The sequence below is a fragment of the Symsagittifera roscoffensis genome, chromosome 5 (assembly GCF_963678635.1).
Source record: "Symsagittifera roscoffensis chromosome 5, txSymRosc1.1, whole genome shotgun sequence".
NCBI classification, from domain to species: Eukaryota; Metazoa; Xenacoelomorpha; order Acoela; family Convolutidae; genus Symsagittifera; species Symsagittifera roscoffensis.
Genome location: NC_087066.1, coordinates 65260482 through 65276322, shown reverse-complemented (window position 1 = coordinate 65276322; position 15841 = coordinate 65260482). Strand labels below are relative to the sequence as shown.

Here is a 15841-nt window from a genome sequence, read left to right as displayed (position 1 = left end):
GAGAGATTTTTTGGATAATGAAAACGAAGAAAATTTACAGTTGTTGAAAAAATAACAATAAAAAAAACTTCAAAGACCTAAGTGATTTTGACATAAGACTGCAATATATGTACTTCTCAATGCCTTTTCATTCTTTGATTTACTAATTTACAGGTCAATGTACTCGGAACCAATTGCTAAACAAGGAAATAAAAAAAGCCGGCAAGGTTTCTTTGAGCTCATGGCTCAGATTGTGCTTACTAAAACTTCTTCCAGCTTTTTTTAAAATAAGAGAGCTTCAAGAAGTGTGTGCAACTAAAACAAGAAGCTAAGCAATGAAAATTGAAATATCGGTCTTCTTTTTTCAGTGACAGAAAATCCGTTAAAAAAGCTAGTAATTTTTGATCATTGTATTTCAAGAATCCTTGTTTTAGGAAAAAAGAAAACCATGAAACTCTCGAATATTTTTAGCTGCTATATTTTACAAATAGCGGTCAGTTTCAAAGTTTAGGTATATAGTTTTAGTCAACCGGTCGGAGTTTGTTGAAAATTACCTTTTGATGCTTCGTGCTGTCTATTGTCCCAAATGCTTCACAATTTTTCCAATTAAACCGTTAGCAATTGCTCTATTTGATAGTTGCATTCATTGAAAAATTATGTACCCAAATCCTGCGAACTGACTTTCATAGATTTGTCATAAAAACTTTTCGTTTTTATCGGATGATCAGTGGCGTGGTTCTGAAAAGCGCTCGCTAAAATTGAAACAACCTAAATACCTAGACGGCTCGTATGAAGGCAAAGTTTTTAACTTTTTGGCTGCTTTCCAACGTCATTGGAAAAGTTTTCTATATGAAAAAATTAGAAAAGTTCACGAAGAAAATTTTTTCGAGATTTAAAGATCAACACACGCTGCTAAAAAAAAATTCCAAGTGATATTGGAAGAAACGCAAAAACTAACTAGATGTCGGATTAGGCAACTTGTCTTAATTCAAGGTGAAAAAAAATAGCGCAAATGCTATCCCCATTATGGAAATCGGCTATTTTCAAATCCCCATAATTTAGCAAAAAAAGGTGACAGGTGAATTATCAAAAAAAATCAAAAGTGGCCAGTTAGATGAAAAAGCAACCATGAGCACGAAATTTCGATCATTTTTTTTGAAAGTCGGGATAAGGAAAAGCTCTTTACTGTTGCGCATTATCAACGTTTTCTCAATTTCGATTTTGTCTTTGAAAACTAAGCCAGATGCTATGATGGATTAGAAACATTGTAAATAATTGCAAGCCCAATGTTTGCTGTATTTGAGTCAATTTTTGATACTCTTTTGACTGCAATTCATTCATAATTCATTCATTCGTTTTTGTTTCAATTCATTTTTTAAAAATAATAATAAAAAAAATTGTAAAATCATTAAAAATTGTTCTTCGTGGAGCAAAAAAAACCAATACGTTTTGTGACATTAGTAAAAACGTTTTAAGACGAAGTCAAACGTTATGACGAAGTTTGATTAGCTGACTTGATTTTCATAACTGAAAATTCTATTCAGAGAAACTATTCCCGGTAACTCTTAAAATTTACTTCTCATCAATGTTTTATCGAATTGTATGACTAGATTTTACCCATGAACTATAAAAACGCAAATTTTTGATTCCTCACTTTAATTCTTCTAGCTTTTTGTTTATTTACCAGCACGGTAACTTTGAATGTTGAAACATCCTAGGTTACGATATTCATTAAAGTCTTCTAGGAAGAATGGAAAAAATCATTATTAGATTATGAAAAGTTTGGCTCTGAAGCAGAAGTGTAATAAAATCACTCAGCTTCTTACAATTGGTGCAGAAAAAAGTTGATGTATATTTTTACCGGTCATAACTTGTACGTGACCTGGGAATAGTGACGCAACGCCCGGTACAGATCCAAAACATAAACTGAATTTTCCGCTAGAATGTAAGAAAATAATCTAAAAAAGATGTTTTTTTCTAATTTTTACAACAACTGCATTACGAGGCCAAACTGTGCACTGGATAGGCGCACAATTTTGTGTCTGTATGTTCCTGGATACCATACACATTTTTGATACCATCCTGGATACCATACCATACCATACACATTCCTGGATACCATACACATTGTTCCTGGATACCATAAACATGTTCTAAAATGTCAGTGGATTCAATTCACAAAACTTCCGTGGATTCAGCGTACAAAAACCTGTAACGTAACTTTTGTCGGCACATTTGTTGTGCCGCGGATTCCGCAACAAGCGAATGTAGCTAGTTGTTCTGGATTCCGCAACCGTAAGTAGATTCCACAAACTGTAAATAGAATCCGCAAATGTAAATGGAATCCGCAAACTGTATGTGATTCAGAATTTTATTTATTACTGAACTTACATATGAACAATTAAAAGCTAGAGCTGGAATTTTTATCTATGGCATTGGCAATGCGGAATTGAAAGGCAAAGACTTAACCGTTGTCAGCGGAATCCACGAACAAATCTCAAAACATTTAATAACTAAATCAGTGGATGTCACTTTTTAATATTTTGGAAACAAAACACCGAAAAAGTTCAATATTTGGATTCATTGGGTTGAGAGTGTCTGGAAATACAACTCACAGCATATCGCCAAATTAGGCCAGTATTTGGGATTGCATCAGTATTTGGGATCAAAGTTCAGATCGAAGTAGGTCAGTATTTGGGATCGATAGGTCAGTATTTGGGATCGAAGTTCAGTAGGTCAGTATTTGGGTCGAAGTTGAAATCGAAGTTGAACGGATTTGACATCGAAGTTGGGTTGACAGGAATTGAGACCAAACGTTTGGCATTTCAACTGGTAGTTAACCAATTTGACATATTTGGTGACCAGTAATTGAAAGATATAATTTTAAATGCTAAACTACACATGTACTTATATGTCAGCAGAACCCGCAAACAAAATGCGGACTTCACTTACAATTTGCGGATTTCACTTATAGTTGCGGAAACCGCAACAGCTCTTTTTAATTATACAAATGTCCTATTATTTGTGAGTGGATTCCACAAACTGTTCTGGATTCCGCAAGTACGGTTGCCGATTCCGCAAAACTGCCTATTTTTGGAGCGAGTTTGAGCGGTACAGTGTTTTAAGAATTTGTTTGTGGAATCCAAAACAAAACCGCAAAGAAGATCAAAGAAAAGTAGAAAGGCTGCGGATTCCGCGACAAATCTGATTTTGGCCTGCTGAGGAATCCGCTTACAATGCACATAATACACAGTTTGGCCTCTTTATGTGCAATTTGTTCTCGACAAAAGTTATAATTTTGCTGAGAGAAATTGTTTCTTTCTCAGAGTATGCTTGTTGTTCCGACTTTCGATACGAAAGTGACGGAATATTTGTGCTCGGGGTGGGTTTTTTTTTCTTCAGACAAATTTCGACTTTTAACTAGCCATTTTTGACGGAATTTTTTTACATCATTCGAAAGGTATTGTTGTCTCAAATTTGAAAAAAATATTTCACCTGTGATCTTTTTTCGTTAAGTTACGGTGGTTTAAAGATTGCCATTTTGGTCAATTGGGGATAATTAACGCGCGATATATTTCGCGCTAATAACGCGTAAGCGGATAGTTATTCCGTATTAGAAATCGTTCCAAATTGGTTGAAAGAAGCATATTTGCCATATTTCATTTGTTACAGGGAGCGAAATCTATCCTTTTGTACTTTATATGGCGTGTGGGGGGATGATTTTCATTAAAAAATATCAAATTTTAGAAGAAAAAAAATTTCAATTAGTTTTATTTCATTTAATTTTTAAATGTTATTACTGCTCCATAAACCTTAAATGGCAGTCGGAATATTCAGGGCTTCGCCATGTTACGAGCAGTTTTCTTTATGTACAGAGTTGATTTTGCAATTTTAGACTTTAGGAAAGGTTTCTCTCAAAAATGGCAGTCTTACAATTCCCATCGTACGGGAAATGTATAAATGTGAGTAACGAAATCTCAGTGAAGTCCTTATAACATTGCTGTTTGGATTGTTCACGAGGGATCAGGATTAGAATGTCTGCTTATGAGACATAAAGTTCTGAAACTGATTAAACCTCAAACTTCAGTCGTATGGCAGGATGATTATCGAGCGAACTGCTCTAGTGCTATTGTCACGAGGTAGTCTTGAGAATTAGAAGTTCAAATTGCATTAACAAGTCAAAATAATCTTTTTTTTTAGACAAAAAGTATTGAACAAATTGCATGATCAAGTCTTTCAAAATCGTTCCGGGCAACATCCCCGTCTTTTTTTGTAATTTTTTTCCAAAAGAAAGTTAATTTTCGAATCGCAACTAGTGTTGCAACAAAAATTCGAACATTCGAACGTTCATTCGCGAGATCGACATTCGAATGCTATTTTCATCATTCGAACAAAGACTATTCTAGAACAAAGTTGTTGTGTGAGTGTGAATAATTGTAAATTCACGCATGCTGCTCTGTTATTTGTTTGAAAAGGATCGAGCACACCATCAGAGCGTGTTTTTAGTACAGCTGGTGATGTGGTAACAAAAAAAACGCAGTTTGTTATCTGGGGAGCATGTTGACATGCAAATTTCGGACTCTTGATTTGAACATTTGTTGCAACACTAATCGCAACTAGTGATATCACCAGTGTTTTTATTGTGTTCAAGTTCAAAGGTTCTCGGATAGCATTGAGATCACTTTGATATCAAAGTTTATTTAAGGCAAAACTAAGTGCGCACTCTTAAATCTATGTTTTAAGAACTGTAAGTTAAAACAAAGCAAACAAACAGCGAGACGTTAGTTCTAAGGTCATCTCCTCTTCTTAACTTCTTCCTGCATACTCCTTCATAAAACCAGATCCCTTTGTTTTCTATGCTTCTTTCAAAAATAGCCGTGAAAGTGTTGAAGATTTAATTAAGCGGTTTAAATGAAAGCAAAGATCTACCTCTTAATCACTTGCCCTATATATCATTAGTACAGCCATCATTGATCAAAATTGCCTTGTTTAGCGCTAGAAGAGCCAATGATCGAACTGAAAATGAGTTATTGTTTTGACAAATATTTTTCTGTTGAAGGTTTGGACTGCCGGTATACTTTTTACTTCATTAACCAGATTCTGAAATTCGATAAAAACCGAATGGAAAAAATTCGGTTGTCAGACTACACTTAGACTAGGGGCGTATCTAGGATTTTCTCGAGGGGGGAGGGGGCGGATTTTTAAGAAAATTTCGAAATTTTTGGCCTTTTTTATAGGTCGACCAAATTGATTTTCTGAGCTCTCCCAAAGCTCTACAAAGACCCTGTTGTGGCCAAAATTTCTGCGCCGGAGGCTAAATTTTGAAAAAGCCGGCCGAAAAAGCGTATTTAGGCTTTTTTTTGGAAAAGGTTGACCAAATTGATTTTCTGAGCTCTCCCAAAGCTCTACAAAGACCCTGTTGTGGCCAAAATTTCTGCGCCGGAGGCTAAATTTTGAAAAAGCCGGCCGAAAAAGCGTATTTAGGCTTTTTTTTGGAAAAGGTTGACCAAAAAATTGCATTTTTTCGGCGCGCGCTCCCGCCTTAAATTTCGTATATATTGGCGCCAAAGGCGCCTTTGGAAAAATTTCAGGGTCCGTCACCAAAAATGGATATCTCAAAATAGTAAAAGGAGGACCCTTTGGGTTGACAGGGGGTCGAATTAGGGGAGAATCTAGGATTTTGTCGAGGGGGGTGGGGCGGATTTTCAAAAAATTTTCGAAAAATTTGACCTTTTTTTTAGGTAGACCAAATTGATTTTCCGAGCTCTCCTAAAGCACTAAAAAGACGCTGTTTTGGCCAAATTTTCTGCGCCGCAGGTAAATTTCTGAAAAAAAAACAGGTCAAAAAAGCCGTTTTTGGCCACTTTTTGGAAAATGTTGACAAAAAATCGCGTTTTTTTTGGCGCGCACTCTCCCTCAAAATTAGTATATATTGGCGCTAAAGGCGCCTTTATACAATTTGAAGGGTCAATCAATTTTTCGTAAAGTTATGGGGGTTTAAAGATTGCCATTTTGGCCAACTTGGGACAATTAACGCTCCATTTATTTCGCGCTATTAACGCGTAAGCGGAAATTTATTCCGTCTTAGAAATCGTTTCAAATGGGTTGAAGAAAGCTTGTTTGCCATAATTGATTTGCTACTAGGAGCGAAATCTGTCACTTTGTATCTTAAGGCGTGCGGGGGGATGATTTTTTACAAAAAATCTCAAACTTTAGAAAAAATCTTTTTTTTTTTTACATTTAACTTTTTCATGTTAGACCTTAAAAGGCTGTCGGAACATTCAGGGCTTCGCCCTGATACGAGCAGTCTTGTTTATTTGGTTCATTTAACTTACAGCGTTGAATTGAGTGGTGCATTGTTAAGCAATTACTTTCAAATTAGTTGTGTATAAAGTTTACGATCAGCAAGTTTTCTTTTCTCCGTTAAATTTTTTTTCTTTTCAAAAACTCTATCAGAGTACTGAAACTAAAGTAAAACAAGACTGCTCGTATCAGGGCGAAGCCCTGAATGTTCCGACTGCCTTTTAAGGTTTTATGGAGCAGTAATAACATCAAAATAAATTTCAAAAAAAAAATTCTTAAATTTGAAATATTTTAATGAAAATCATCACCCCACACGCCATATTAAGTAGAAAAGGATAGATTTAGCTCCTTGTAACAAATCAATTATGGCAAATAAGCTTCTTTCAACCAATTTGGAACGATTTTAAGACGGATTAACTCTCAGCTTACGCGTTAATAGCGCGAAATATATTGCGCGTTAATTGTCCCAAATTGGCCAAAATGGCAATCTTTAAACCCCCATAACTTTACGAAAAATGATAACAGGTGAAAAGTCTTTTCAAATTTGAGCTCAGGACAACAATACCTTTCGAATGATATAAAAAACTCCGTCAAAAATGGCAAGTTAAAAAGTCGAAATTTGTCTGAAGAAAAAAAAACACACCCCGAGAACAATTATTCCGTTACTTTCGTATCGAAAGTCGGAACAATAGATTTTATGAAAAGAAATAGTTTTTTGAAAAGAATTCGAAAAAATAGAGATTTTTTGTGAAAAGTTTCGCAATAATAGTTTTTTCAAGAAAATTAATTATGCGTTTGTATAGTACATTCTTTGCTGCTGCTTGCCAGTTTGCTCGAGTTAGTACTTCAGTGTTTAGTTGATCAGCCTCACAGTGTCAATGAAGACAAAAGCATGTCTTTATTGGGCGATGATGTTTGGTATGAATTGTTTCCGAGTAGACCTTAATTAGTCATTCGCAAACATTTCCTTCCTGTCAAATCCACTCTTATAGTTACAATGCACAACATTCGTTAATCATGTTTACTATTTTGCACATTGTTTTAAATTGCTTCATGGTACATGAAAACAGTTGGTAAGAAAATAGTACGAAAATTATAAGAAGAACAGAATTATTTCTGGCTCAATTCTATTGGCCGACTTTTATCACAAGTATCTGAGACGCTGCCGCCACGTATTAAGTCTACAAAATTGTATTTTAAGTCTACAATTTTTTATTTTATTCTTTTTCGCGCATTTATCTTTATTCTTCTTTCTTCTCTGAAACTACAAACAGTCAAAACTAGGCTTATAGCAAAGGTTAGATTTATTTGATTTTGTTTAAATCTTTTTCTCAAACCTTTTTGGCACCTTTGTGTCCTGTTTTATTTATATCCAATCCAGAAAATTTTTGGGAATTAAATCTGAATTCAAATTGGATAGGAGTCATTTTAAGAATAAGACCGATTAATTTGATATAATTTGATTAGAGAAGCAGCTTGTCCATCAGAAACTTTGTGAACTTCGAATCATTTTTGACATTTTGGTGAGTGGTGTCAATAACCTTTCAATGATTACCAGACGTCTTAAGCTGTTTTCATAGCGTGGCCGCTTAGAATATAACAATTACGGTTTTGTTGAGTTAAAAGATAACAGTTATCAAATTGGGTTGCCCAATTCTTTGATGCATTCGGTCTTATTGTCGCCGAACTGTTTAAACCCTTAACTCTTTAATTACAAACTCAAACAGTTTGCTTGCTCGCCTATTAAACTAGATCAATATCCGTTTTTTTGATAAAACGTGTTGAACCAACGGAAAATTGGGTAGTATACCAAATTAATTGAAATCGGTAAACAACTTTAAATCTAACCAAGGCACTGAGTTTTGTTTGGTATGCACAAATACAGTTTCCTGAAATTTAGAAAATGCATAAACCCCTCATAATATATTCAGGCGTTCATTAAAACTAAAGTTGGTAAACTTGACTATTCTAAATTGGGAAACTTTCGTGATTTCGTTTGCCTTCAAACTTGCCTATTTGTCTTTGGTCGCATTTTGAAGTGACTAACAAATTTGAAAAGACTTCGACGTCACCTTTATGGAACTTTAACCCAGTTTGACGAGCTTGACTTGAGTCAAGTTGTCAGTTTAGATAGCTGACTAAGTCCAAACTCTTTCAAATCTTTGTTTAGGTTCAATTTGAAGACACTAAAAAGCAAGAGAGGTCCTTATTTGACTGAGGATGTGTCTTTAAAAATTCCAAGAAAAGTCAGAAACAATGGCTTTCGACTCGTGCATATGTGGAACCAAGCAATAATCTCTCCTCTGATAACGGAAAAGATAGAATCAATATTGTCTGCAAAAAAGAAGGAAGATTCTCCTGAAGGAGGGATTACTAAATGTCATCAATCGATTTCCTTCAGAAACAACCCACATTTGGTGTTAAAAAGGTCATGAAATGCTTACTATAAAGAGCAACGTTATTGCATCCAGAATACGACTGAGAGTTGATGAAAAAGTCCGAAATTTCTACGCGTCCGATCATTAGAAAATACTTATAATTGAAACCACTCACGTAGCTAGCGCGTAGCTTACATAACATTTGTGGGTTTTATTCTAAAATAGTGAAATCTTAGCTTCTTTTTACCAGCAAAATCTTCATACAACTGACCATAAATGGAATACAAGCGTGAAAAGTGTCTCAAAATAGCCACACTTTCTGTTTTTATCGCCCTTCTAATCTACCTTCTAGTCGGGTCCCTTCTTCTGTTTACCATTTATGGAGGGGAGGGCAAAGTCACCTCTGAGAGGGCAGATTACAACACTATCGTGGGGGACTTCAAAGAGGAATTGAAGGGTTGTTACGATGCCTTTCTGGCTACGTCGGAACTTTCGACAGAGTATTCAAATAGCAGTAGGGTAAGTCTTTCGCTTAATGAACGTTTTTGAAGTAATTGCGACATGCACCATTCCCGCGTGGGGGTTGGAGACAATTCAACGAGGAGGCAAATTATCAACTTGAATACAGTATTCGGTGGCCAGTCAATAAGCCGAATGGTCTAAGAGCAGAATGGGTCCAAGAGCAGAAAAATAGAAAATTATCTATTTCTACAAGCTCGGTGTGGCTAATCGGTAAAATAATAATCAGAAATGTCAATAATAGCAAAGCAATGAACATTTTATGCTTAATTTAGGCAATTTAATCAAGAAATTTTTGAAACTTTTTGAAATTTTTATCAAATAACTTTTAATAATTTTTGAAAATTTTTGAAATTTTTATCAAATAACTTAATGAAATTAGTCAATTCATGCATAATTTATTCGTCTTCTTGGTATTTTTTGACGATTCTAATAATTGATTTATCAATTAGCCCGTATAAACCAATATAAGTCAATATTTTTCTGTTTTTCTGCTGTTGGACCCATTCTGCACTTGGACCATTCTGCTTATTGCTCCGCCTCCACAGTATTCATTGCATAAATTGCATAAGCGATATGATATGAATTAAATTTATTAAAGTGATGAGCGGATCAAACTACAACACCCCTCCTTCTCATAAGTGACTTACCGTATATTCTTCTCCATTGAACAGTTGAGGACTCTAATGAGCTGCAAAGCACAAAATTACAAGTTAAATTACCAAAAAGGGATCTACTTAACAATCCCCCCTTTCAAGAAAGGGTGGGGGGGGGGGGGTGAGATTCTTTAGTAGGTACAATAGGGGGGAGGGGGAGATTGTTAAGTAGATCCCCAGGGATCTGCTTGACAATCTCCCCCCTTTCAAGAGACATTCTTTAGTAGGTACAATAGGGGGGAGGGGGGGAAGAGATTGTTAAGTTGATCCCAAAAAGTTAGGAAGGGGCTGGGTGAGGTTTTACTATTAGACTATGGTGTTTGAAACCATTTGCGTGTTAATTGAATAAGTAACATTGCGATTGGCGAAGACTTATTGGCGTTCCCTAGTCGATCAGGGAAAATTATCTTGCAAGATCCTGCAAGGTTCTTGCAAACTAGGGTTATCTTGCTATCTTGCAAAATGGAGGTTGTCTTGCAAGATCTTGCAGGATAATCTCCCTTGTTCGACTTGCGTTCCCCGATACATAATAAAAAATTTAAACTGCGCCCAAAAAAATGGTATTTTTTGACACTGCGCTTAATTATTAGACCACAAAGACAAGTAAAGAATGTAAAATTGCGTTATTCAGCCAACGCGAAGGCTACTTGAAGATAAAAGCAGAGAATGGAGGGTTGAATGCGTCAAGAACCAAACGCCAAAAGATCCTCAAGCTACCCAATATTTTAATTGTATCTTCTGTTTCAGGTGCGAGACCGAGACTGGTTCCTCTCCTGTTCGGGGGACTCGGCCAGTGTGTTGGCAGCCTCCCTCTTCCACCCCTACCATACCAGAGTGACCAAACAAGTGTCCCTTCTGCAGACCACATCTGCCGCCATTGGTCTCACTCTGTCATTCGGTGAGTTCAAGGCTGAATAAACAACTTATTATGTGCGATTTTGTTAACTATCCCCCCCCCCATAAGCAAAGCTACTATGGTAACAGGAGTTTAGTTGCAAAAATTCATCAAACTAATTTCAACAGTTTGTGAATAGTTATTAGAATTTTTTAATTGAAATCGCACTTTTTAAGTTCTTTCCTTAGATTGGAATAATATTGAGTTTATTTTAAAGGTAGTTTTTTGGGCTTAAACCTCCTTATAAAATGACCAAAAACTACAAGTTTGGCACGTTATACTTATTTGTTGAAATATTCGATTTTACCAACACTTCTAATCATATTTTTTCGTTAAAAATTTCTTGTCGTACAATTTTACATATTCTATACGTACAAAAAATTTATGAAGTTTCTGATAAACAATTTCTCATACATGAAAATTGAATGAACTGCATTTTTTTCATCAAAAAAAATATCCTTTTTCCGAGTTTCGCTAAATATTTTTGGTGTTTTGGCCAAAACCAAAAACCACTGACTTTCTAAAATCAGAAAATCTACTGGTTGAAGAAAAGAATCTCCCAGATAACCAGTATTACCAGAACATTTATCTGAAATTTTTTTTATTTGCACTCAAACTAAAACAAAAACTACAATTTTTTTTATGAGCAAAAGTTTCTTGCTCAGAAACTTTTTTATTTGAAAACTATTGTCCGTTTTTTTGACAAATTATTTTTGAACGTACCATATAAAAGCATTGCAATTAAGTTCGGGTTCGCACAAATCTGGATGAAAAATTCAGCCTCAATTACGTATCTGAGGTAGTATAAGCAAAAAGAGCACAAAAGTATAGTAAAACAGGGCAGTATAAGCAAAAAAGACAAAAAAGCGAAAATTAAATTTTAAAACTTAACACAGACCTTTATTTAGAAAAAAAAGTTGCAGGTTAGGCGAGATTTTAGTTTGTAAGATCAAAACATCTTTTTCTTTTAGACGGTATAAAATGTCCCGTCAATTCTTTCTTGTTAATAGTTCTGAACTTGCCTGAAGATATATTCTTCACCTAACAAAAACATCCGTCACTTTCGTCAAAAGGCAGAACGATGATCGAAAAATTTATTTTGCTCTCATGACTAGTGTTTTTTCAGACGAAGAAGAATTATTTTATATAAGTTAATTCAGTATTGCTCTTAAACTTTTTTCAATAAATTTTTTTGTTCTAAAGCTTGAGAGGTTAGATAACGACATGAGGTGATCTGCATCAAACCTACCATGATTATTGAATCACAATCTTTACCTGAATAAATATTTGAAGAACCAAAAGTCATGAAACACAAACCTAAAACACATTCCTCAATAAAAATCAAGATCTATGAAACTGGCGATAAATTTTGGCACTTTGTCGCTGCGCGAAGGACGGCGAAAAAAACTGTTAATTAGACGTAATTTTTTTTGAACAGGTTCAATAAAAATGTGTTTTGAATAGTTATTTTTCTTTTACTTTTTCGTTCTTTTTACCTTCTCCTATTCTGCTAATTTATCTCACTTTTTGATGCTCTTTTATTGTTCTTCTCTTGGATTTAACCCAGTAAGCTCTTGAGACCTTATTATCTGTTTTGTCTTTCTCGGCTCTCGTTGGGAATAGAATTTTTGTGGGTTAAATTTTTCGAAAACAAAATTTTTTATTTGTTTTTCTTTGTTCAGACTTTTACTCAGAGTTTGATTTTTTCTTAATTTTCAGAGTTTTAATTTTTTTCAGATTTGTGGAAGTTTTTTGCCTCCACACTCTATGTTAAGTTCCAAGTTATCTATTTAACGTGTTTTTACGTTTAAAAAAAATTAAATAGCACGCTTTGTTTTACTTCTAAGCGCTTTTAATTTAAATTGGAAGTTAAATCAAGTTGAGCATTCAGCAATTTGCAAAAATTGATTTCAACTAGACATTTTTTTTCAAAGTTGTAGTTATTAGCCAATTGAGCTGAATACTTTTTTGGATATCTTGGATTTCAAACAGATTAGCAGCTGAGTTTTGTTGAACTGATTGATCATCTCGGTAAAACATACGAAGCACCCTCGACAAAGCTCCTTGTAACAAATAACAAAACTGTCGTGCAACCTATATTACAATTTAGTGTTAAGCCTTACGCATCCTAAGAAGAATGCAATTTTTCTCAATCAAAATGTAAGGAGAGTGTTCAGAAATATCTCAAGAGCACGTACTTATTAATCAATTCAAATTCAAAGAATTAGAAACAAGTGTTTTGCTCAGTAGCTTTATTTGTTATTGGAAGTTTAATCAGGGTCTAAAAACAGGGTAAAAAAACTCAGATATGAAAGCCCTATTTGATTTTTGAACAAGCTTGTTATAGATGGCGGAGCGAGCAAACCACTAGAGTTACGCATTATAGCAAGAAAATCACTAACAAGCATACAAAGCATATTCAATTGAGTCAGTTTTGTTAGGCTCAAATTGAACATTAGCTTAAATTATAATCATCCAATTTTTCAATGAAAAATCAAGAGTTTTTCGTCCCAGCAAATCAGGTTGTTTTATCGAATGTTTCTAGAGAGCTACATTTTAGATAACAGAACGCTTCTAAAAAAATATTTCGATTAGTTAGTCGGGCCTATTTTATGGACTTTTTTCTGGCAAAAGTTCTTTTTTTTTCGTTTTTAAGTTGAAAATTATAAATATATACAATTGCAAATAGTCAACTTATTTCAGGTCTAATTGTCGAGACACTTCTTTTTCCCAAGATCAAAAATATATAACAAAAATTTTCGCAATGAGACTACGTTGAACAGACCAGTACGTCCAATTGTGTTCTCCCAGGATGTAAGATTGTTGGCGTGAGTTTAAACTTATTTAAAAAAACTACCCAAGGGGCAATCCACTGAAAATTTTGGTTGTTATTTTCCGGACAATTTGAAAATTGTGGAGGAATTTTGTATTCGCGTGTGTTTTTTTTTGTTACCACCATTACAAATGGGGAGGAATTTTGTGTTCGCGTCTTTTTTAGTTTTTTTCTTTCTGTTTTCCACGCAAAATCAAGTACCATAAATAATCATCGGACTGGGTTGAGTGGTATTTCATTTTGAAGTCCTTACAGTCGTGATTTGAACCACTTAAAAAATTTTCAAAATAACTTTCCCAGTGTCGAGGAAACCAGTTTGAAATTTTTGAGTTTTTCTCTTATTTTGAGCGAAAAAAGCAGCGAGCATTCTTATTTTAATTGTTCAAGAGCGTGCAAAAACTTAATTCAAACGAAAAAAATTAGTCGTCTTGAGTAACGATAGTTTATTTTGAGCATTTCAGTATCTTGTTCAAATCAGAACTTGAAAAAAAAGTTTCATTGGTTCTTCTTGTCGTTCTTCAAGTAATTTTTCTACAAAACTGTTTTTCAGTTTAGTTATCTCCCTATGACTCAGTATGACGCCGAAAAAAAATCGACAACACTTTGAATTTTTTTTTGTGTTTTTTAAAATTATGATCGGAACATTTTGTGCTACATGCACAGTAACCGGCTATCCTTGTTTTTTCTTTGTTTTTGTTTTCCACGCAAAATGATGTACCACAAATAGTCATCGGAATGGGTCGATTTTTCCAACAGTTATACCGCATTTTTGATTTTTAGTCCAATTTCGAGTGAGGAAAAAATTTTTCCTGTTTTTACTCATTTCTTATTAATAGTTATTTATTATCTTGATTAATCATATCATGATTTATCATGATTTTATTATTGTGTTTAATTTTTTTGAAAGATTCTTCATATAATTATTGTACCGACCATTGAACATCGGGAGGAAATTTATGTTCGAGTGTATTTTATTTTTTTTTGTTCTCCACCAGGTACCGCAAATAATTATCGGAATGGTTCGAGTGATATATCATATTGAAGCCCTTTCAGTCGTAATTCGAACGATTTTTAAAAATTTGCAGATCCTTTTATCACACGACTCAAAAAACAACACTAGTTTGAAAGAAAAAAAAACATGAAAAAGCTTTAAGGTGTTTTTTATGATTATGGTCGGAGTATTCTGTGCTACTTGAACAGCAACCGGCTATCCTGGTTGTTTTGTGCTTTTTGTTGAGGGTTGACAACTTTTAAACAAGAAATATGTTCAGAAAAAAACTTAATTCAGAAAATGATAAGCGATCGGATATTGATTTTTTTCTGATCTGAACAAACCAGAAATAATCGAGGAAAACAACCGTTTAGATCTGAAATAGATTTTTTAAGGCCTTAAGTAAAATTCTTACTTGGTTTTATCATATCTCTGTTTTGACAAAATTGATTTTAGTCCCGCGCCATAAAAAGTGTCAGTGTGCATAATTTGTTCGGTTGGATTTCGTTTTAATTTTTGAAAATCCTACTTCAATTAATGTGGATCAAGTTTCCTTTCAACCTATTTTATGTTTACTTTTGTATCTGCTCTTTGAACATATGCTTATAGTTTCGCCAATTTCATCATTTCAGTGTAGATCTAGACATCCTGTTTTTTGTCACAGTGGGGTTTTTGGGCAGTATTTTAGATCCTGCTGTGCTCTAATGGCGTCCCAGACCGTCAGAGGTTAAAAAGATTCCATTAAGATATTAAACAAATTTTGACCGAGGCGTCAGTCTAAAAGGGCTCTAATTCATTCAAACTGATTTCATTTGTCTGAGTTAATTTAAATACCGCTCCTTTTTAAAGTATTTGTACTCTACAATTTTCCAAAATTTCATCTCCTTCACCCCTCAAGTTTTACAGCTCTGGTTTGAAAACAAATTATATTTAAGTTGAACTCAGCCAAATACGTCTTTGAAAGTTGTGCTTAAAATTCTAAAATAGTGTTTTGCTCAACTCTTTAGGGTTATCGAATTTAGATTTAGCAGTGGCTTAACTACTGAGTTATGATATTGGGGGGTATAACTCATAGAGTAATTTCGGATAGGGTACACCGTCTGCTCGTCACGCTATCTTATTTTCGGCCGGATAGATTCGTGCAACTTCTTAGTCTAATACCGATCCTAATCTTACTCTTATACTATCTAGTCTCAGGTTGTTTAACTAGTCTCTGCTAGGCTCAATAGATCTAGGGTATACTGGTTTATTGCGGCTGCTGAAGTGCTCGGGAGAGTCCAACTAATT

The 15841-nt window shown here is 34.4% G+C and overlaps 2 protein-coding genes across 6 annotated transcripts in view; one reads left to right on the top strand and one right to left on the bottom strand.

Annotated features, from left to right (window-relative positions):
- The window catches only part of LOC134846912 (prelamin-A/C-like), a 401765-nt gene that overhangs the window by 125949 nt on the left and 259975 nt on the right, over nucleotides 1-15841 (bottom strand). The window lies entirely within an intron of this gene.
- LOC134845717 (uncharacterized) overlaps nucleotides 1-15841 on the top strand; it is a 56066-nt gene that overhangs the window by 7879 nt on the left and 32346 nt on the right. The window contains exons 1-3 of one of the 4 annotated variants that reach the window (XM_063862772.1): nucleotides 7413-7579; nucleotides 8453-9179; nucleotides 10583-10733. In XM_063862772.1, the coding sequence (XP_063718842.1) occupies nucleotides 8937-9179; nucleotides 10583-10733 (394 nt within the window). In that variant the 5' untranslated portion in view covers nucleotides 7413-7579; nucleotides 8453-8936. Of the gene's footprint in view, nucleotides 1-7412; nucleotides 7580-7691; nucleotides 7806-8220; nucleotides 9180-10582; nucleotides 10734-15841 lie in introns of those variants that run through there. The other 3 variants (XM_063862774.1, XM_063862773.1, XM_063862771.1) reach the window with 3 other exon arrangements.